Source organism: Vespula vulgaris, chromosome 1, assembly GCF_905475345.1.
Source record: "Vespula vulgaris chromosome 1, iyVesVulg1.1, whole genome shotgun sequence".
In the NCBI taxonomy this organism is placed as follows: Eukaryota; Metazoa; Arthropoda; class Insecta; order Hymenoptera; family Vespidae; genus Vespula; species Vespula vulgaris.
In genome coordinates, this window is record NC_066586.1 from 4,167,705 (window position 1) to 4,191,539 (window position 23,835).

The following is a 23,835-nucleotide window of genomic DNA, read 5'->3' on the forward strand; positions in this document are numbered from 1 at the left end:
GGCGTATATAATATTATAATATATTTATATATGAAAAGTATTTAATTAATATTAACATTGCCATATAGTATTTTTTAATTATATAGCAGTACTAGTACTTTTAATTAAAAATAAAAAAAAATAAATTTTGTAAAAATTTAATATTAATAACTTGATCGTATACAAGAGCATATTTACAACACACCCATGGTTTATTTTTTTCTTTTTACAATATTTAGATCACTTATATTAGAATTAAAATCATAATAAAAAAATATAATTCTCCAATATAATTATTTATTATATTACAAAGAATCATACATTATTTTAAATTAACTATACATTAGTTTTTATCACTGCTTCTATTCTTCTCATTTTGTCCTATAAGATGTTTAAACATCATAATAATTGGGATATTGCCTTGTTCATTTTTCGGCACATACTTCTCTCGAAAAAGATACCAAGTAGAGTGTATTACGGTTACAATGATTGCAAATGATGTTATTAACTTCATGGGTTTTATAGGTTCCATTTTTTCAAAAGTATTATATTTCTTTTTTGCAGAGGTTATTTAACAAGATGTTAATGTCTCTTGACTGATATTGATATCAATAGGTTTATAGAGACAATGCTTTTATATCACCATATTACTTGGATATAGAATTAGAATTTCTAGAAAATTAAAAAAATTATATTCTACTAAAATCAAGCAAATATATTTATGAAGTCTTTTACTATTATTGTAACAACACTTATATATGATAATAACAAAATATAATATTGTCTTTTACTTTAAATTTGTTGACATATGAAGGAAGTATTTCCAATGACATGTATTGCATGATAAGAAGTTTGGTTATCTTAAATTATTTGATTTGTTAATAAAATTATTTATTATAATTATTACTATTACTTAAGATTCTTATGAAATTAAAAAACACGAAATTGTACTAACAAGATCACTTTTGAAAATAAATTTTGTCTCTTATGTAGAATATATTTTGTATAGGTTGTATATAAATACTTAATGGACGCATCTACAATACGTGATTTAAATTGGAAAGATATAGCTCATGGAATTTTTATTCTTAGAAAGAAGCCCACTTATACCTTAAATATAGAAGAACCTATAAAAAAGAGATCAAAAGAATATATCTCGTATCCCACTCTATTTTTCTTACAGAGAAATAATCATATATATATATATATATATATATATATATATATATATATATATATATATATATATATATATACATACATACATGCATGCACATACGTCATTTATAAAACTTTACCTTTATAATACATCGAATCTGCTCATATAGAAACTAAGCTTAAGTTATACCAACACAAATACATTGCAATACATGTTTAGTGTGGTTGTGTGATCACTGTTGATACACGTGTTGATTTTAGAAGTATACAAATTTAATTTACTGTCAATTTATTAATAAATATTTTCAAGATTAGATACTTAAAATTAATTCTAATAATTTTTGAAAAAATACATAAAAATGAGTGTAAGTATTAGAATATATTTTGATTTTATGTAAAATTTGTAATTTTATTATAAAGAAATCTAACCTTTACATATAAAAACAAATTTAATAGCTTTATCATATATTTAATAAAATAATTCAATATAAATAGTAGATATTTTTTATATTTTTTTAATGTGATAACAGAATGATATATATGTGTGTGTGTAAAAATTTTTTTTTTCTAACAGAAGCAAAAGAAACCGAAGATTAGTAAAATTAAAAGAAATAATCAGACAAAAACAAAACTTTCAAAACAAGGAAAATTAAAAACACGTAGACACAGGCAATCTAAAAAACAAATTCAAAGAACTTTACCTAAAATAGATAAAATAGAAGAAGAAGAAAGTGATAATGGAGAAGATTTATTAAATATGGTTGAAGAAGATGATTTATCGTTTTTACAAAATGCTATTTCTAATAAATCTTATAATTTACTGAAAAAAATAAGATTGAATGAGTATGAAATACTTTATTTCTATATAATTATATAATCAGAACAATCAAGGAATCTTATTTGAAATTTATTTTAGAGCAATTGTTAATGATAAACAAGGACAAAAATCTAAGAGAAAAAAAGAAGAAGCTCAACTGGAGGAATCGTACGAAGATCATGTATTTAAATTGAATGAAGGAAATGGTATAAAAAAGATGCGTATGTTACTTCCTATAAAAACTCAACAAGGTGTGATAGAGAAGAGAATAATAGAAGAAGAAGAAGAAGAAGTAGATAAGCAAGTTGAAAATAATGAAGAAAATATATTTGAACAAAATGGGAAAGATGAAGAATTAGATGATCATGAAGAAATTAATTCATATTTACAAGTAAATCTTTGAAAATTATATATTGGTTTTATATATATCAAATATGTTATATTATATATAAGAATTGCTTGAATTCAATAACTTTTTAACTCTAATAACAATAAAATAATACAATTTAATTAATTTTGTAGAACAATTTAAATAAGGAAAATGGTGAAGCAGTATCTACAGTAGAACTTATAGCATGTCGTGAAGAAATATTAAAATCAAGGCGCTTCAAAATTGGGGTGTTGTCCAGTACACTTTTAGAAAATCCAGAACATAAATCTAGTAATTTTAAAATACTTTTGGATTTTATGGAAGAAAGTAATCCAGAAATCTATATCACAGTTAAAAAATTGGCAATGATATCACTTTTAGAAGTATTTAAAGATCTTTTGCCATCTTATCAAATTTTACAACTTAAACCAGAAGGCGTTAAATGTTTGTATATTTTGTAGATATAATATACTTAAAAATAATTACATTTTCTTAATACATTTTAGTTATTAATTTTTATATATTTTTGATTTTTATTTATTAATTTTTTATATTTTAGTAAAAAAGGAAACATTGCAATTACAAAATTATGAAGCTGTGTTACTAAAAAGTTACAAACAGTACTTACAAAAACTTGAAAAGATGTCCAATATTCTAAGAAAAAAAGCAGGGGACACACGAATTGTTAATGAAAGAGAAATTTTATTAGGAGAAATGGCTGTAATGTGTATGTGTGAATTATTAGTTAACCATCCATATTTTAATTTTTCTCTTAATATAGCGAACTTTCTCATACCATTATTAAATAACAAAAAGGCTAGTGTAAGAGAAAAAATAGTAAAATATATTTCTGAAGTATTTAAGGATGATAAACGTGGAGAATTATCACTTACAGTAAGAAAATACTATAAAATTTTTGTATTAATTAAATACATTCCGTATATAAATACTTTTTATAATTACAGATAGTACGTAAAATAAATCAATATATAAAATCTAAAGGTCATAGTGTACATGCTGAGGTTATATCTGTACTTTTATCTCTTCGTATAAAAGATATTGATCTTGATAAAGAGAAAGAAGATGAAACCAGACAAAAGAAACTAATGTCTCACAAACAAAGAATTCTTTCATTAAGTAAACGAGAAAGAAAGAAGAACAAAAAATTAGAACAGGTAGAAAAAGAACTATTAGAAACCAAAGCAGAAGAAAATAGACAAGCAAAACAGAAAGTTTTCACAGAATTAACAAGTGTAGTGTTTACAATTTATTTTAGAATTTTGAAGCAAGCTCCAAATAGTAAAATTTTATCTGTATGCTTGGAAGGATTGGCAAAGTAAGATATCCCTGTATTATATATATATATATATTCTACTTTAGTATTAAAAAGAAAAATTTCTTCAAAAATATATATTTTGGAATTTTAGATTTGCACATTGTATCAATTTAGACTTTTATCAAGATATAGTAACAGTTATAGATAGATTAATGGAGGCAGGTAATTTAGGATTGAGAGAACAACTGCATTGTGTTCAATGCGTATTTACGATACTATCAGGTCAAGGTACATCATTGAATATTGACCCTTACAAGTCTGTATAATTTATTATGATCTATAATTATTGAAAAATATTTTTTTTTAAATAAATATTATATGTATTCATTTTACAGATTTTATGTACATCTATATAAAAATCTTTTAAATATTCATTGTGGTAAAACACAAGCTGAAATAGAAATTATTTTGAGAACTTTAATACAAGTACTTATTAATAGAAGAAAAAGAATTTCTTCTAAACGTTTAGTAGCTTTTGTAAAAAGAATGATTAATTTAACTTTACAATTACAACACAATGGAGTACTTGGTTTACTAAGTATTGTCAAGCAAATAATGCAACTTGGTAAAGCAGTAGATGTTTTATTGGATACAGATTATACCAGTGGAGATGGTTTTTATCAACCTGAAATTGAAGATCCAGAATATTGTAATGCACATTGTTCTGCATTATGGGAGCTTGTGGTACTTCAGGTTTGTAATTCTAAAGATTTAATGTAAAAAATAAATTCTCTTTATTCCACATTAATATTTATTTCATATTTCGCAGCGTCATTATCATACTATAGTACGGAAAGTAGCAAAAAATATAGCATGGAATGTACCTGTAAATGGAGAAGGTAGTTTAAGTTTAGATATTGCTAAACTGTAAGTATATACACACAAATGATATTTAAAAATTTAATAAAATTTGTAATTTTTAACTTATTTTAATGATACTTATTTCTGAAATTTTTAGAACACCAGAACAGTTTTATACAGAATTTGATCCAACTGGTGTTGCATTTAATCCTCCTGTACTTGCACCTAAGAAAATAATTAATAAAACAAATTCGAAAGATCATTACTATAAAAATAATGAATTTGAAGAATACATTAACACTGTTAAGAATAAAGAATTGTTTACAGATGGATATGTAGATTTTTATAAAGTATTGATAAAAGATTTGTCATGTAACATATAATAAAACATTTTTATGTAATAAATGTGTATATTTCATACAATTGTATATGTTTGAATACATTTTGATAAGTTTTTTATCCTCTTTATATTTTATTGTGATAGTTTATTAAAATTTCATATTGAAATCGATGTTTTTCAGTGTTCCTGTTCTTTATTTTTTTTTTTTTATTTTTTAATCGGAACAATACATTTGTGGCAAAAATATTTTAATTTATTTTCATTGTAAATAAAATAATAAAAGCATTATTACAGCAAATATAATGTTTCTTCTTCGTTCTAAAAATAAACTACAGAAATAATAACGAATATGATTCCGTTCATTCGCTCTACACTTTTTAATTAGTAAATTATTATTTTGAATACTTGTATATTTATATATTTAAAATTTATATTGAAAATATATCAATAAGATCCTTGATATTTCTTTTAATAAGTCTTAGGTAGTAGAACATGAAATGAAAAATTAAAGGAACTAGACAATCTAATTGACTGTACTGTAGGAGAAAATAACATAAACCCCTAATTTTTTCCAATTATCTCTCATATAACTCTTTCATGACTTTACAATGACACAATTTTATCACTTTGTACATCAGTGGACATAAGAAATTATAATTAATAAGCTTATTGTATTATATGTAATTTTATTCTTAATCCATTATATTAATAAAATGGATATTATCATATGTATGTATGTATGTGTATGTGTATAATATATATATATATATATATATATATATATATATATATATATATATATATGCTATTATTCATCCAAATGCTAAAGCTGTACAAAATATGTGTAATGAAAAATGTGATACCATACCAAATGCTATATATGTACAAAAGATTCGTTTTTATATTATATAGTAAAACATGAAATTTGAAAATGAAATATAACATTTAATTCTGTTATAAAAATGTATTGTAAAACGAAATATTTTATAAAAAAGAAACTCATCAAGCTTAGAGAAATATATGTTTTTATTTGTTCTTTTATTCATCCTGTAAACATTCGTAGAATAAGCCCTAAATTAAGATATTATTTAATCAGTTTTGACCTAGAAAATTTTATAGTAACTAAGAAGATTCGTAAATTCATTTAAAAAAGTGCATAGCTTTTACTATCAAATTAGTTAAAAAAAAATTTATGATAAAAGCATTATATAATTAGATATAATAAACATCATATACAGGTGTTTATTATAGATATAATTCTAGTTTAGAATATTTACTTTATAATATTATAATTACATTCAATATGAAACAACACATACATATTATTATTAGATCAACAACTTGAGTATTATCAAAAATGTTGCAAGAAATCAAATAACGCGTACTTATTACTATAAAAGGGCTCATCCTAACAAAGTTTACAGTTAATTTTTTCTTTTCTACTCTTGAGTACTTTTCAAAATATTTATTGTATTAACAAAGAGTAAATTCGAATAAATGTATTATTATGTACTATTGTACGATTGTACCGTAGACGAATATATCTTGACACTATGAAGTTCCAGTCTATATCATTGTTGTACATTCACAGATTATTTTAAAACGTGATGTCTTTTTACGAATTTTCATTAATATATATAATCACTCATTGATGAAAAAAAATGATTAAAGTGAATATTGAATAGAATATCCTCAAATAAAATTGTGTTGTAAAATTAAATTACATCTTTATCGTAATCAATGTTATTTGCTATTAATAATTTGATGAATTTACATTAGAAGTTTATATTAATGACCAATCGATTATCAAGTAATATTGTGCCAATACATTTAGCAAGATTATGTGGCCTTGTATACTGTAATATATATTTAAGAACTGATTATATGGTATTTGAAAATTTTAATTATTTTATATGTTCAAGTAACCGAAATATATACTGTGCATAAAAATAATAAGTAACAACTTGTACCATATATTTTATAAATAACATCACTTTTGGCTCCCTATTCTAATTAGTACACATAATTGGAAATTAAATTATATTGTGTGTAATGTAATTTATAAATTGATCAATCAACAATCTTTTATATACGAAAATAATAGCTTTTTAATGAATAAAAAATATATATGTTCATCTTATGGTAATAAAAAGAAATTAGTATTGAATTGAAAGATATCTGTAGTAAGTTTTGTTAAATTCTCAATATTTTGTAAATTGCCATGAACACAAACAGTCTGATGCGATTGTTTTAGCAACATTTTACTAACAGATTCTGTGACTAAAAATAAGAAAAAAGTATTATGCAAGAACATGTTTAAAAATGCTTCTTAAAAAATTACAGCAAGAATATGAGATTTTCAATTTTAAGTTTTAATAATAATAGTAGAGTATAAAGGTAATAAAACAAAGTATATATTAACTTTTATTGGAATGAAGAATAGGATAAGCTAGGTTAAATAACTAAATAAAAAATTTACGAATAATATAAAATTTTTGTAATTATTGTTACAATATTTGGTGCTTGTTCATCTAAGTTACTAGAAATGTAATAATTGAGAATAGGAAGCCAAACAGCAATACAGCAGTAAAATGATATTACTTAATTTATTATCTTTATACTCGTCTAAAATCATAATTGTAATTGCATCATAATTTATAGTTTCACTCGCACACACATTCAAGCATTTGGCAGGCAAGAACCTAATAGACAAATCTAATTAGAAGAGAGCAATATCACTACGATGTCATCATATCACTGACAGAATTTGTAGACATATTAGGTCCTTTTAAAGCATCATTTATATCTCTTCTAAACATTGATAAATTTTGTGTAAACCTAAAATAAAAATAATAATAATCATTATATTTTACAGTTTTTAGAATATTGTAATGAATACAGAAACTAATTTTGGGGAAAAAAATACTGTCTATTTAATTATAAAAAAAATAATGATATATATTACTACTTACCTATCTCTATTCTTTGTAAGTAAATTTCTTTCAATACCATCCATCAAATTTTCAAACCATTGTGCCATTGCAGCTTGTTTATCAACTGCTTGGCTTCTAATAATATTTTCTCGTAACTGATTAAAATACTAAAATATTGAAAATTTTTAATAAAAAATATATAATGTATTTTAAAATATATATTATGCTTACCTCTTCATTTAAAAGTATCAGGCCTAATAGAGGACGAGACATGCTCCATTGATTTCTACAATCTTCAAACATTATCACATTTAATACAGTACTTAATATTTGTTGAAGTATTTCAGGATGTTGTTTCAAAACTTCTAAAAATAATTCTCCACCACCAGGAACTACAGCATTTTTTCTTCCTGGATAACCACCCGCTAAGGAAATGTAGTAATCAGATACAATTTAGATAATATTGTTAATGTTAAAGATTTGAAACATACCTTTTTGATATAGTTGTTTGAATAAATATGTCACTATATGATCAAGGGTTGCACAACAACCAGTACATACCATAGTATCTGAAATAACATTATATAATCTTAATGTAAATGAAATAAAATATAAAGAGACAAAAAAGTTGTATTGTTAAAAAATAATTATATACTGCAATCTTTTTTAAATGCAGTGCTGCATCGCTTATTAAATAATTGTATAATATAACACAAATACAAAAAGCGAAAACAAAAGACATGAACATGAAAAAAGAGCACATGCATGTAATAATAAAAGTAAACATAAAAATAAAAATAAATAAATAAATAAATAATATAATAATAATAATAATAATAATAATAATAATAATAATAAATTATATAAATTGCATAACAATCTAAAATTAAAAAATATGGGTTATATATATAGCTAATAAATAATATTATTTTATGATATATTGTACTAATTAATTGCAACGTATTGTTATAAAGGCAGAAATAAAAAAAAAGCATTGCAATGTAATATATATTCAATGATAAAAATTAATAATTTAATATATCTTAAAAATCTATCTACAAATGTTAATGTACTTAGTAATTATGTCAGCTGTGCGGCTGACTGTTCTAGACCCATTGTTTTGCATAATTCTAATAAAATTTTTAAATACGTAAATGTGGGTAGCAAAAAAGGAGGCTTTAAAGATAATCAATTATGCAGAATTATGTATAAAAAATTCTGTTTGTAACATCTAGGGTCTAGATTCTACACACTCCAATCCTCTTATTGCCTCTGTTATTACATAAATATTCTGTATAATTATTTTTTTCTCATAATTACAGAAGTATTTTGTGTGTGTATATCTTTATATTACTCCAAATCTGATATGTGTATAAGGTAGATTTTCATTCCAAGCGATAATGCAAAAAAGCATATAACATAGATCTCAGCAAAAGAACTTCATAATTATGAAGAACTACTATTGAAACTAGAAGCTTGAATAATATTAATAATTTTAAACAATCTGAAATATATATTACAAAATATGTATTATAAATTTAATTGTGAATATTAAAAAATATTATCATATATCGTATAATTAACAAAGTTGGTGATAAAAAATATTTCAATATACACTATGCCTGCACATAGTTATGTTCATTTTAAAAAATATTTATCTTCCATTTTACGATATTAATTTGTACAAAGGCATAAAGAGTATACAAAGAATTTAGCTATCATAAACTTATTCTCTTTGCCTGCAAAAAAAGGAGAAAAAAAAAAGAAAAAAAGAAAGAAAGGAAAAAAGAAAAGCAATCAAAAATATTTATAATAAACAGTTTAGAATTTTATATCATTGAAGAAATATATAAACAAATTTAGAAGAACTAAAAAGACTGAATCAAGAAAAGTAATGTATGTAAGTTTTGATAATCTCAAGTAATTAATATAATAGTTTTAAGACATGGCATAGAGGATATAGAGGGTAGTTGTAGGATAGAATCAGCCGCACAGACCTGTATAGGAGTCTTTTTGCGCACCTAGTGCTGTAAGGCCTTCACTGATACTTGAAAGAATATATAAAAAAACTCTTGGTTCCAATGTTGAAAGGAAGACCATATGGTCCTGTGCCAAATATTCAAGCAATACATAATATGTTGCCGATAGTTTTGGATAATCCTATTAAAAACATCAATATAAAAATATAAGCGTATTTGGAGTATTTTTAAATAATTTGTATTAAAATATAAAAACACATAATACATACCAAAAGATCACTTTGTGGTATACTGAGAAGCAATTTCACAAATGTATTTAATGCATTATCCAATGCTTCATCTCCATATAGCCTAAAGACCCCAAAATTTACATAACTGCCACAAAGGGCTGCTTTTAACATACTGAAACATATACTAATTCCCTTGAGCTTCAAAGGATAAATCTGATCCTTGGGAACTTCAATATTCAATATATGATTGCCATAGCTACATATCACTTTGCTAGCTTCACGAAATAATAAAATTCCATTTGGAGAAGATGCATCAAATTGCAATCGTTGACTTCTATTTAATACTAATTCAGCAAATAATTTCAGGACGGGTGTAGTTACTTGTGGTTCGTGATGCCACAATTCCACAGCATGTAATAAGATGGGTGTATAATTCGGATATCTAAACTAAACTCAGGAACAATATATTTTATAAAATATATATCGCTCATTCTCTTTTACTCGTGCGCGCACACATTAATTACAACTAAATAAGGATACATCCAATCAAAAAGCATCATGTAAGATGTTTTAGTTGTGAATGCATATGCTAAACCCCTGAGATCTCTTGCTACACCAATTAATGCCTTTTTTGCTTCTTCTGCTGCAAATAGGGGAGTATCAGCAGCTCCCATTAGCTGGCCAAGACTTTCCAATGCAGCTATATTTACGACAATAAATATTATCTCACGTGCAATCTAAATTAATTGTATTACACATTTCATATAATGTAAGTACTCTATACCTGTGAGGGGTAACATAAATGTATGAAATCTTTCTTCATCTTCACCTAAATCCACCATTAATAATCTACCCAAAGATGTATAAAACATCGACCTGCAGCGCATTTCTGTTACAGCAACATTATTTCCCAAAAATGGGAAGTGTTCTCTCTATATGTCAATAAAAATAATGACATTATATTTTTTAATATAATATCGTTTCTTTTTTAGTCTTATATAATTCAATACTCACTGTATGATTATTTAACATAAATTGAACTTCTTCTAATTTAACGAGTTTTCGAACACAACTATATCCAACAGAAAGATCATTTAAAAGTTGTAAAGTTTTTGAAATAATTTGTTCACTTCTTCCCCAATATTTCAAATTTGTTATTCTGCAAATTTTTATGCAAATTATAAATAATGTGCTCAAACATAATAAAAATAAAGTATAATATATACAATGACTCACATTTTACGAATAAATATACTGAGTACCATGGCTTCATCATTGAGGCCTAAAACATCCGACAGTCTTCTGTATACTTTGGAATTTTTCTGTACCTGATCGCCTACGTATATTTTACGGAATTGTTCAAAAAAACTTAACATTGCTAACTCCAATTTTTCGCAACCACCTTGTGCAAGTCTAGAATCTGTAAGGTTCATTAATTGAAGAACTCTACAAACAAGTTCACCATCCATTGCATCATATTCCTCATTACTGTTAAATGTAACTCTTCCACCAATGACGCCACCTAATGTTACAAAATAACCAAGAAAATATAAATAATTAATTATAGATTTTAAATATGTTTTATTTGATGTATTCATTACCTATAATATAAACAAGCCATGTTAACTGCCCTTCTTGAATAGTTATATCAATTTGTTGGGTTGGGGATGCAGTTTGTGTCATTAATTCTTGATAAGTTGTAGCAGCCTGATCAAATAATTGAACTAATACAGTACATGTTTTTTGATATTCGCATCTTCCTATCACTGAAACTTGTTCCAATTGTTGATGAAGTACACCCAAATCATCAAGTGGATCTTCCAAACGTTCTCTAACTACCACTGCTACAGATTCAAGTCTTGATGTAATATATGCATTTGCAATTTCAGGAGTATATGTGTTCAATAAATGCGGATCTCCTGCTTTTACATAGGGCATGGATGACACCATTCTTTGCCAAAGAGTTAAAAGATAATGTAAACTATTTGGTGCAAATTGCCACATTTGTAAGCTTTGAACTGTAAACTTTGCGATTAATTGTATTGCTTCTGGATAACCTTCTACCAAGACTAATTCTCCAAGTTGGAAATTACTTTTCAACCGAGACAATAATCTACAAAATTCGTGATAATTTCCAGGATCACTGAGACCTTGTGGATTTTGTAATATATGCTTTACTCCATTAACTAAATGCCTTAAAAACTTTGCTCTTTCTGTATTAGAAAACAAACTTCTTCTAACTGATGCTATCTGAACTAAACAAGACAAAGCTAAAGATGATAATGAGCTTGGCAGACTGTGGTATAAATCAAAGAATAGCTTTAATGATGTAAAATCCAAAAATGCAGGCCTCCAACTTGTTGGTATCTGTACTGTACTTAAATCATCAGTACTTTCATCTGTAGATGTTCCAATGAAGTCAAATGTCAAACAATTTTGTGCAAGCTTTAGGAGTTGTCTAATCAGACCATGCTAAATAAAAGAACATACGAAAATATATAGACAATAGAAATTGAGTTGTGACTTAACTAACTTATATTTCAATTAATAATAGTTTATCCTACCTGTGCTTCGTCATTAAAATTTAAGTTTTTACAATTTTCTCGTGCTGTACTTAATAAAGTACAAGACAGCCTAAATATTTCAAAAAGCTGTGTATCCCTGAAACTACTAGCAATTTTTCTATGCTTTGTAAGTGACCTATTTGCATCAGCTTCTGATATTTGATTCATTTCACATGTTAATTGTGAGAGCAACTGTACACCTATCATGCAGTGCTCTACTGATCCCTGAATTGTATACAAATAATTATTAAATTTTATTCTATAATACAATGTTAAATATATATATACATTTGAATTATTATATTATACATAAAATTCGTTTTATAAAAATTTTTTCAAACCTGAAGAAATTTTGCTACGTCACCAACAACATTTCTGAAAACATATTCCTCTTTGTCCGAATCAAACCAGCCAAGTTTTGATATCCTAGCAAACAATGCAACCAAAGCTTGTATAACAAAATTTGGAAGCTTTGGTTGTGTTGCTAAGTAATTAAGAACATAATTCCCTGTATATCAAATATTATATAAGAATGTTAATTTGTAATATACAATTGTATATAAAAGATCTTAGTTTAAAAAATGTTTTGACAGCAAAAAATATTATATAAATATAAAATTCTTACGTATATCCAGCCTTTGTTGTAAACTAAGTCCTTGTGCTGACCGAGAGACTAATTTTGTTAAAGTAGTAGCAGCCAATAATTGAGCATAAGCTGAGTCTCCACGATCCAGAAGGAGCTGGCACTTAGTAAGCGTATCTGGTGCATTTTGAAATGCTACAAGAGCTTTTTCAGCCTCAGCACGATGTGCAGAATCTTGTGACTCATACAATTGCTTGCATAGCAATTCCAGCTGCCGTACTTCCTGTATGTGATCCATTCTTAATGTCACTATTTATACTTGTATTTTAGTATTTCCATTTAGATATGTTAACTCTCTAAATTGCAAGGTCATTGTATTCACTTTTGAAGGATTTTTGCACTATGTTTACAGTCAATGTTCAAATTTGAAGATTTATTTTAAGAATGTAACTGTCGAATCTGCTTAAAAATTATAATTTCCACTTTACATAGAAAAGTAAAAGTAACTATTTTGTTGTTGTCTTATAAACAAATTTTACAAAGAATTGCTTGTAAATATACAAATTAAATATTTCTTTTTGTTTCAGAAATAAACATTTGTTATTAGTATGATCAAAAGAGATTTAACTCTTTTTACTCCTGCAATATAAAATTTTGTTTTAAGACTTAATATTTTTTGTTCTTAGTGTAATATGTATATAGTGTTTCAATTTTATAGATTTCGCAGTGATTATAAATCACAAGATTTCATTAATGGAAAAATAAAAGAAAATATTGAAAATATATAAAAATGAATTATTATCATTACCAATATATAATAATAGATATGATTATTATTATATTGCTTAAAAATAATAATTATTAATAATTTACTAAACCTAACCCCAATTTATTGTCCAAACATTTATAGCTGAAAAAGATTTACTTTATTATACAAAAACCTGATGCAAAAACTATTTTTTAAAGTTAAATTTATATACATTGAGATATTGAGAATTGTAAAATATTTATAAAATACCAAGAATCTTAAATACTTTCAAAATTGGCGTTAACTTCAAAATGGATACATATAATATTATAGGTTATACCGAAGTTGTAAATAACAAAATTGAAATCGTTGACAAACCTTATGTTTATATCTACTTAGAATTATATTTTATACAAGTATAATGAAATTATCTTAGATGACTTTAAAAAAAAAATTATCGTATAATTTACGATAAATTAATAATTAAAATAAGATATAAAACAAATAAACAACCACCGAACGTAGTAAATTTATAAACTGATCTTACACTTCTCTCTCACACTCTCTTTTATTCACTCACTCACTTACACGCACACAAACACATACATTCTCTACTTACATACACAGACACACACACACATACATTCTCTTTTTCTCTCTCTCACACACACACACACACAACTAAAATCCGGCATTAAAGAGGTTATGACGATTTTAATGAAGATTACACGATACATTTGTACAAAATAGACGAAAAATAATGAGACGCTTTAATCCTTTTAACAATAATCAAATGTGAATACCACAGACGAAACAATATATCTCATTCCATTGATTATCTTTGTACATGCGAGTGTTTTTTTCGCACAGAGAATAATATTTATTCACGAACTTGCAACAAAAGAGTTCAACACATCCCTGACAGTTAATCGTTTATATACGAGATATGTAATGTTAGAACAACACACGAAAGACGAAAAAAATTAATTCGTCCGCCGCAGTGTGTTTTTATTAACAGTGGAGTTATTAATTCGTTAAACACTTTCGATTTCGGTAACAAACGTCGTGTAGTTCGAAAGATCGTCTTTTAATTTCACCGCGTTTCAGACACGTTCTGTTTATGCACATTGATAACCACACAGGTTGCATCAGGTTTACCATCGACTGCTTACCACACGACTCAGGAGCCGCCTTGTCGTAGATAACTTCCTCGCATTTCGAGGTTCGCACGTTATTTTGATCGGCAACTCACCTGTTCATCCGCCATTTTCGTAGCTTCGCATTATCTACAATGAAGGCAGGATCACATGCACGACGATTCTTCTACGGCGCAATACGTACGGGATTATCAGAATTATGTGAAACTCGGAGAGAACTCATCTGCCATCTTTGATTTGATCAGTGAAATACTTTTTATCGCAAATGGTTGAAACTTTATTTTCATTGTTTTCAGCTTTATATCTCTATATTATATTTTCTTTTACTGGCATCTTATTTATATCTAATCCAGCAATATAATTTTATTCCTTTTTTCATAAATAGATAGAAATCAAAAATACAACTATCTAGAATATTCTTTTCTAACAATTCAATCAAAAAACTACATCTTACAACCAATAACGATGAAAAGATTATAACATTGACCAATAAAAATATGGTTTAGTATAATTGTATTATTAGATCAAGATTTGCGTACACTACCTTAATATCATTTTGAGTAAATATTTATATATAATTATTAAAATAGACTAATAAATTTTAATATCATGATATTACATTCTATTCTTTATGCATATCTCAAATTATATCTTATTGAAAATGCGTTCATAAAAAAAAATTAAAATTTATTTATGTATAAAAAATTAAATGTTAAAAAAACATATATTTTAGGATTAAGAATAGTAATATATATAGTAATATACCGTTATGTATAAATATAACAATTATATGCAAATGTAATATATCTAAATAAATATTACGCAAAGCTATTCACCTTTCGCTCGAAGCGTCTGTGACTTCAGCGACAGGTATGGACAAATTACGAACTACAAGAGGAAGCTTTACCTATCATATCAACGTATAAGTTTGATATAAGGGGTTACACTTCTATTACATGACATAATGATCGGGTTCATATGGATTACAGTAGGTAATATTAAGGCTGTTCATCATCTTTCGTTCGAAGCGTGTATGACTTCAGCGATGGGTATGAACAAAGTATGAGCTACAAGACAAGCCGGGGAATATTGTCACAGCCATGCGTCTATTGTATCAATTTATAAGCTTTTTAGGTTATGCCTAAAGTTATACTCTACTCGCATAATGATTAGATTAGTATGTTAAAATAGAAAGTTTAGTAGGACCAAACTTTTCATTCGTTTACATCTATATATTTCTTTAATGAAGATGTGCCTATCGCAATAATTTGTGATATATACGACGCAGTGCCAGTACTCATTTCTTATACGATATCAATTCATAAACGATAACAAATATAATTAATACGAAAATAAATGAAAGCACGGAAAAAAAATAATATAGGAAATTTCACTACAGAGATAGCGTGGAAACAAACTAATGTTTTGATTTTTATAAAAATAATATATAATATATAAGTATATATTTATTATTATTTTTTACCAAATAATTGATAAAATCTTGATTTTGGTCATACATCTTAATACTTTATATACATTTGTCCACAGAATTCTGATATATCCAATTAATTTATTGTGCAAATATTATTAGCAATATAAAGTGATTATACACAGCTATTCGTTCACTAGTACTGTAAACTTATTCCACTGTATTGCGAGTACTGCCGATCCAGACTTCACGTAGAGACTGCTGCATCTGGAGACCTACAGGTTAACAATTACTCATAAATGAGAATGAAACATAATAAATAAAAAAAATAAGAATATATAAGAATAATAAAGAAATTATAATTTTTCTGAGTTTTTCTAATAAATTATTTTAGAATTCTCATATATTTAGTCTATCTATCGTGGTATTATCAGATATGGAAAAAGTAAGTAGTTTAATATTTAATTAAAATTAGAACGAAAAGATTTTGTTTTAATTTAACTGAGATAAGCAGCCATCCGCTCGGTAGTACTTCTATTATAATGGATTTCGATATATTACAAGTACTACCGACCCAGGTCCCACCGCTTGGAGGTTGCTGCTTTTGGGGACCCACGGGCTAACGGGGACTCTACTTTAAAATTCGCGTAACCGGCGTGATCGAATAACGTTCTATAAAACGAAGTCCCCGGTAGGACTTTTAATCGCGCCCGAACACTCCCGTGAGTGTTTGAATAGCGGTGAATCTACTCTAAATTCGCGTTCGCGGCGTTCACGTACCAACCGAGAATTCAGGCCGCTAACAGGAGGAGGGTCAGTCCACGCTTACGGATAGCAAAACCATATCACTCGGCAGTACACGAACCGACACACGACCGGTCATTATTCGGTTTAGCAATCAAACGTAGTCCATATCGGTAAGACTTTTATTCGCGCCCGAGAACACCACGTCTCTGCCCGCCGACAAAGGCGTGAGAGTTCTTCCTATCCTTCCCGTATTCGCGTCTAGCAATCGATTATGAAACGAACATTTTGACGATTTATGGGATCACCCTCGCCAATATGTCGAAGTCCATGAACTGGAGGAGAAGCAGAAGAGAAAGAGAAGAAGAGAAAGCCGGAACATGCGCGCATGTGAAGAGGATAGAATTCGGAAGAGGAAAAAGAAGGCATATCCGGAGAAGAACACGTGCACGTGTGAGAACGATGAAATGGAAAAGAAAAGATGGACATAGAATGTAGCTACACTCGACCAAAACCAGAGTACGAAAATCGAGCTCGATTTTTCGATACTGAAAGGAGGAAACCCGCACAGAAGCCCACACCCACGAGCCCAACTCATAGGTCCCACCCGAAAGAAATTAGAATAATGAACCTTGAGTATTTATTTCCGAGTACAGGAAAGATGTATGAATCAATGTAAAATGCACGAAGTTCGATGTTTAATTGGAATTGCATAGAAAAGATTTTGGAAAAATCTTAAAGAACGCAGCCATTCGCAAGGTGATACTTGCAGCCTACAAGATTTCGACATATCACAAGTATTTCCGACCCAGGTCCCACCGCGTAGAGGTTGCTGCACCTGGAGACCCACGGACTAACGGTGGCTCTACTCTTTACTACTTCTACTACTATCAAGAAAGCAAAGCAACGGGGCGATCTCCACTCCCGACCAATTCAAGCCTCCAAACGCTAAAATTGCAGCCCCATGCGTCTCCGCATTTGGGAACCGACTTACGCATAGCTCAACTATCCAACATCGAAAGCTTCGATCATCACTTGAGCGCAACCGGTCGTACTTTCGCGACAAACGCCGGAACCCAAAATTGAATCTATCGCAGTCACGATACTTACGCGAGCATTCCGGAAATACTCACGCGAATATGTTGAATACGTTAGAGCCAATGTTGGATTTTAACGCGCCCGAGAACACCAACGCCTTTGCCAGCCGTCATAAGCGAGTGTCCTTCTATCTTGCCCGAACGGGAGAAAAGAAATCCTTCCATGCCTGAGGTAGAAAGATTCTTTAAACGCCCGTGTAAAAATCTAAGTCCCTCCATGGTCCTTGGGTGATGCAACGATTGCTGCACCTGGAAACAAACGGACTAACGAGGATTCTATTCTAAAATCCACGAACCGAGATGCTTTTCTGCTTCGGGAGCTTCGAGCTTCTCAGCAAACTGGAGATGTATAAAACCCCGCTTACAGATTGCTCCACCGTCCACACCGTCGGCTTCAAACATCTCGAGACACGACCGGTCGTGTCTATATTTCGATTTCAAAAATCAAAACGTAGTCCTCGGTAGGACTAAATCTCGCGATCGCGAACACCCACGCGTGTGCCGGCCGTCACACGCGTGAGTGTTTTCCCTATCATTCGCGTACGGAAGCAAGGAGACATACCCTCCCTGCATATAATAAAGATTATATGCAGACAGGTTCCATTAACTTCCGTGTAAAAATCCCACGATGATTGGTTCCTCGATTACCTAATCTGAAACTGACAAGGAATAAAACAAGAGATGAATATAAAAGCTAAAATTAAACAGGTAACATAAACTAAATATAAAAGCAAAAATTAGATATAACAAAAATTAAATATAAAAGCAAAAATGAAACAGGTAACATAAATTAAATATAAAAGCAAAAATTAAACAGATAACATAAACTAAATATAAAAGTAAAAATTAAACAGGTAACAAACTAAATATAAAAGCAAAAATTAGATATAACAAAAATTAAATATAAAAGCAAAAATTAAATATAAAAGCAAAAATTAAACAGGTAACATAAACTAAATATAAAAGCAAAAATTAAATATAAAAGCAAAAATTAAAAAGATTAGAAAACTTAAATATAAGAGTAAAAATTATATACAAAACGACATTTAATTCAAAAATTTCTCTGTAAAAATTTAATTCCATGATGATCGATCCCTGGATGATCCCTCGCTCGATGATTGCTCCCTCGATGATCTATCCTGAAACAGAAAAAGAGTTAAAAAATGATTAGAAAATATAAATAGAAAAGAGTAAAAGAAAAGAAGAAATGAAGAAGAGAAGAAGTGAAAAAGAGTATTTGCGTATGTTCGCGTGAGAAAAATAGAATTCTGAACGATTGATATGCATCTCGAAAATCATTTTATTCGAGGAAAATCAGAGTACCATAATTGAGTTTGATTTTTCCTTAGTGGAAGAACGAAACCCGCCTAAGGCCCACACCCGAGGGCCCCTCCCAAGGGTCCCACCCGAAAGAAGACAGAGTAATTAATCAACGATTTAATCAATAATTTAACATAATTTGTTTAAACTGTAATATGCAGCCATTTGCCCGGTAATGCTTGCGTTATATAATTTTATATATATATATATATATATATATATATATATATATATATATATGTATATATATATATATATATATAATTTAGACATAGATTTCAATATTTCGCAAGTATTACCGACCCAGGTCCCACCACTTGGAGGTTGCTGCATCTGGGGACCCACGGGCTAACGGGGATTCTACTCTAAAATCCACGATCCGAGATGCCTTTCCGCTTCGGGAGCTTCGAGCTTCTCAGCAAACTGGAGATGTATAAAACCCCGCTTACAGAATGCTCCACCGTCCACACCGTCGGCTTCAGACATCTCGAGACACGACCGGTCGTGTCTATTTCGCTATTTCAAAGAACAAAACGAAGTCCTCGGTAGGACTAAATCTCGCGATCGCGAACACCCACGCGCGTGCCGGCCGTCACGCGCGTGGGTGTTTTCCCTATCATTCGCGTACGGAAGCAAGGAGACATACCCTTCCTGCATATAACAAAAGTTATATGCAGAGAGGTTCCATTAACTTCCGTGTAAAAATCCCACGATGATTGGTTCCTCGATTACCTAATCTGAAACTGACAAAGAATAAAACAAGAGATGAATATAAAAGCAAAAATTAAATAGGTAACATAAACTAATTATTAAAGCAAAAATTAAATATAACAAAAATTAAATATAAAAGCAAAAATTAAACAGGTAACATAAACTAATTATTAAAGCAAAAATTAAATATAACAGAAATTAAATATAAAAGCGAAAATGAAACAGGTAACATAAACTAAATATAAAAGCAAAAATTAGATATAACAAAAATTAAATATAAAAGCAAAAATTAAATATAAAAGCAAAAATTAAATATAAAAGCAAAAATTAAATATAAAAGCAAAAATTAAACAGGTAACATAAACTAAATATAAAAGCAAAAATTAAATAAAAAAGCAAAAATTAAAAAGATTAGAAAACTTAAATATAAGAGTAAAAATTATATACAAAACGACATTTAATTCAAAAATTTCTCTGTAAAAATTTAATTCCATGATGATCGATCCCTGGATGATCCCTCGCTCGATGATCGCTCCCTCGATGATCTATCCTGAAACAGAAAAAGAGTTAAAAAATGATTAGAAAAATATAAATAGAAAAGAGTAAAAGAAAAGAAGAAATGAAGAAGAGAAGAAGTGAAAAAGAGTATTTGCGTATGTTCGCGTGAGAAAAATAGAATTCTGAACGATTGATATGCATCTCGAAGATCATTTTATTCGAGGAAAATCAGAGTACCATAATTGAGTTTGATTTTTCCTTAGTGAAAGAACGAAACCCGCCTAAGGCCCACACCCGAGGGCCCCTCCCAAGGGTCCCACCCGAAAGAAGACAGAGTAATTAATCAACGATTTAATCAATAATTTAACATAATTTGTTTAAACTGTAATATGCAGCCATTTGCCCGGTAATGCTTGCGTTATATAATTATATATATATATATATATGTATATATATATATATATAATTTAGTTATAGATTGTAGATATAATTTAGACATAGATTTCAATATTTCGCAAGTATTACCGACCCAGGTCCCACCACTTGGAGGTTGCTGCATCTGGGGACCCACGGGCTAACGGGGATTCTACTCTAAAATCCACGATCCGAGATGCCTTTCCGCTTCGGGAGCTTCGAGCTTCTCAGCAAACTGGAGATGTATAAAACCCCGCTTACAGAATGCTCCACCGTCCACACCGTCGGCTTCAGACATCTCGAGACACGACCGGTCGTGTCTATTTCGCTATTTCAAAGAACAAAACGAAGTCCTCGGTAGGACTAAATCTCGCGATCGCGAACACCCACGCGCGTGCCGGCCGTCACGCGCGTGGGTGTTTTCCCTATCATTCGCGTACGGAAGCAAGGAGACATACCCTTCCTGCATATAACAAAAGTTATATGCAGAGAGGTTCCATTAACTTCCGTGTAAAAATCCCACGATGATTGGTTCCTCGATTACCTAATCTGAAACTGACAAAGAATAAAACAAGAGATGAATATAAAAGCAAAAATTAAATAGGTAACATAAACTAATTATTAAAGCAAAAATTAAATATAACAAAAATTAAATATAAAAGCAAAAATTAAACAGGTAACATAAACTAATTATTAAAGCAAAAATTAAATATAACAGAAATTAAATATAAAAGCGAAAATGAAACAGGTAACATAAACTAAATATAAAAGCAAAAATTAGATATAACAAAAATTAAATATAAAAGCAAAAATTAAATATAAAAGCAAAAATTAAATATAAAAGCAAAAATTAAATATAAAAGCAAAAATTAAACAGGTAACATAAACTAAATATAAAAGCAAAAATTAAATAAAAAAGCAAAAATTAAAAAGATTAGAAAACTTAAATATAAGAGTAAAAATTATATACAAAACGACATTTAATTCAAAAATTTCTCTGTAAAAATTTAATTCCATGATGATCGATCCCTGGATGATCCCTCGCTCGATGATCGCTCCCTCGATGATCTATCCTGAAACAGAAAAAGAGTTAAAAAATGATTAGAAAAATATAAATAGAAAAGAGTAAAAGAAAAGAAGAAATGAAGAAGAGAAGAAGTGAAAAAGAGTATTTGCGTATGTTCGCGTGAGAAAAATAGAATTCTGAACGATTGATATGCATCTCGAAGATCATTTTATTCGAGGAAAATCAGAGTACCATAATTGAGTTTGATTTTTCCTTAGTGAAAGAACGAAACCCGCCTAAGGCCCACACCCGAGGGCCCCTCCCAAGGGTCCCACCCGAAAGAAGACAGAGTAATTAATCAACGATTTAATCAATAATTTAACATAATTTGTTTAAACTGTAATATGCAGCCATTTGCCCGGTAATGCTTGCGTTATATAATTATATATATATATATATATGTATATATATATATATATAATTTAGTTATAGATTGTAGATATAATTTAGACATAGATTTCAATATTTCGCAAGTATTACCGACCCAGGTCCCACCACTTGGAGGTTGCTGCATCTGGGGACCCACGGGCTAACGGGGATTCTACTCTAAAATCCACGATCCGAGATGCCTTTCCGCTTCGGGAGCTTCGAGCTTCTCAGCAAACTGGAGATGTATAAAACCCCGCTTACAGAATGCTCCACCGTCCACACCGTCGGCTTCAGACATCTCGAGACACGACCGGTCGTGTCTATTTCGCTATTTCAAAGAACAAAACGAAGTCCTCGGTAGGACTAAATCTCGCGATCGCGAACACCCACGCGCGTGCCGGCCGTCACGCGCGTGAGTGTTTTCCCTATCATTCGCGTACGGAAGCAAGGAGTCATACCCTTTCTGCTATATAATTCCTATATAATAGAGATTATATGCGAAGAGGTTCCTTTAACTTCCGTGTAGATCCCACGATGATAGGTCCAGCGATCACCTAACTTGAAACAGAAAAAGTGTAAAAGAAATTACGTAATTACATGCAAAAATAATATGCAATGTTATATACAAAAAGCCATTTATATATACATATACATTTAAAATCAAAATACAAATAAACAATAAATTAATGATTAAATAAAATAAAAAAAAAGACATTTATACGCTTAAATCTTCCCTGTAAAAATTAATTTCAGGATGATTGGTCCATCGACGATCGATCCCTCTGTGATCTAACCTGAAACAGAAGAAAAGTAAAAGAATAAGAGAAAAGGAAAAAGAAAAACGAGAAGTGGAAAAGAAAAGAACAGGAGAAACGAAGAAAAGATACATGAAATATGAACGGGAGAAAGATGGAACTCGGAACAATTGATAAGCATCTCGGAGATCGTTTCACTCGATGAAAATCAGAGTATCCAATAAATCAGCGTACTCAATAAATATATGAGTTCGATTTTTCTCTACTGGAAGAAAGAAACCCGCCTAAGGCCCACACCCGAGGGCCCCTCCCAAGGGTCCCACCCGAGAGAAACTGGAGTAATTAAACTGGAATAATTAATTTAGAATAATTATTATAACTGTGATATACAGTCCTTCGTTTTTCAGTTATTCGCATTATATGCAGTCATTTCATTA

The 23,835-nt window shown here is 29.0% G+C and overlaps 2 protein-coding genes and 1 long non-coding RNA gene across 14 annotated transcripts; 1 reads left to right on the forward strand and 2 right to left on the reverse strand.

Moving 5' to 3' along the window:
* Nucleotides 1-259: 259 nt before the first annotated feature.
* On the reverse strand, nt 260-1,195 carry LOC127066558 (uncharacterized). Of its 2 annotated transcripts, none has more exons than XR_007782421.1 (2): nt 1,090-1,195; nt 260-651 (listed from the first exon to the last, which is right to left on the reverse strand). It is a non-coding gene; the product is annotated as an uncharacterized LOC127066558 (long non-coding RNA). The 2 variants fall into 2 exon arrangements; XR_007782422.1 differs by having other exon boundaries at nt 935-1,180.
* Nucleotides 1,196-1,344: 149 nt separating this feature from the next.
* LOC127066514 (nucleolar complex protein 3 homolog) lies at nt 1,345-4,885 on the forward strand. 2 transcript variants are annotated; one of them, XM_051000367.1, is made up of 10 exons: nt 1,345-1,502; nt 1,712-1,980; nt 2,054-2,345; nt 2,492-2,768; nt 2,884-3,218; nt 3,290-3,660; nt 3,752-3,916; nt 3,996-4,353; nt 4,430-4,527; nt 4,619-4,885. In XM_051000367.1, the coding sequence occupies exons 1-10, from the start codon at nt 1,497-1,499 to the stop codon at nt 4,842-4,844; spliced, it is 2,397 nt and encodes a 798-aa protein (XP_050856324.1). In that variant the 5' UTR covers nt 1,345-1,496; the 3' UTR covers nt 4,845-4,885. The 2 variants fall into 2 exon arrangements, with proteins under 2 accessions (XP_050856324.1, XP_050856315.1); XM_051000358.1 differs by having other exon boundaries at nt 1,346-1,502; nt 2,477-2,768; nt 4,619-4,884.
* A 923-nt stretch (nt 4,886-5,808) lies between these two features.
* On the reverse strand, nt 5,809-15,209 carry LOC127066426 (exportin-7). Of its 10 annotated transcripts, none has more exons than XM_051000222.1 (15): nt 15,091-15,209; nt 13,133-13,549; nt 12,849-13,015; nt 12,508-12,732; nt 11,545-12,415; nt 11,180-11,465; nt 10,958-11,102; nt 10,728-10,875; nt 10,484-10,643; nt 9,983-10,385; nt 9,732-9,894; nt 8,226-8,303; nt 7,966-8,159; nt 7,774-7,901; nt 5,809-7,639 (listed from the first exon to the last, which is right to left on the reverse strand). In XM_051000222.1, exons 2-15 carry the CDS (start codon nt 13,386-13,388, stop codon nt 7,540-7,542), a joined length of 3,324 nt encoding a protein of 1,107 aa, XP_050856179.1. In that variant the 5' UTR covers nt 13,389-13,549; nt 15,091-15,209; the 3' UTR covers nt 5,809-7,539. The 10 variants fall into 10 exon arrangements, with proteins under 10 accessions (XP_050856179.1, XP_050856152.1, XP_050856170.1 ...); XM_051000195.1 differs by having other exon boundaries at nt 13,133-13,373; nt 15,091-15,196; XM_051000213.1 differs by having other exon boundaries at nt 15,011-15,157.
* Between the last annotated feature and the right edge of the window lie 8,626 nt (nt 15,210-23,835).

Excerpts from the sequence above, each read along its gene's own strand:
- LOC127066514 (XM_051000358.1), top strand. Across the intron at positions 4,354-4,429 it reads GGGAGCTTGTGGTACTTCAG|CGTCATTATCATACTATAGT; the intron begins GTTTGTAATTCT and ends CATATTTCGCAG. Across the intron at positions 4,528-4,618 it reads AGTTTAGATATTGCTAAACT|AACACCAGAACAGTTTTATA; the intron begins GTAAGTATATAC and ends TGAAATTTTTAG.
- LOC127066426 (XM_051000222.1), bottom strand. The coding sequence starts at position 13,388 with ATGGATCACATACAGGAAGTACGGCAGCTGGAATTGCTATGCAAGCAA. Across the intron at positions 12,416-12,507 it reads ATTTTAATGACGAAGCACAG|CATGGTCTGATTAGACAACT; the intron begins GTAGGATAAACT and ends TCTTTTATTTAG. Across the intron at positions 10,876-10,957 it reads TTATGTTAAATAATCATACA|AGAGAACACTTCCCATTTTT; the intron begins GTGAGTATTGAA and ends ATTGACATATAG.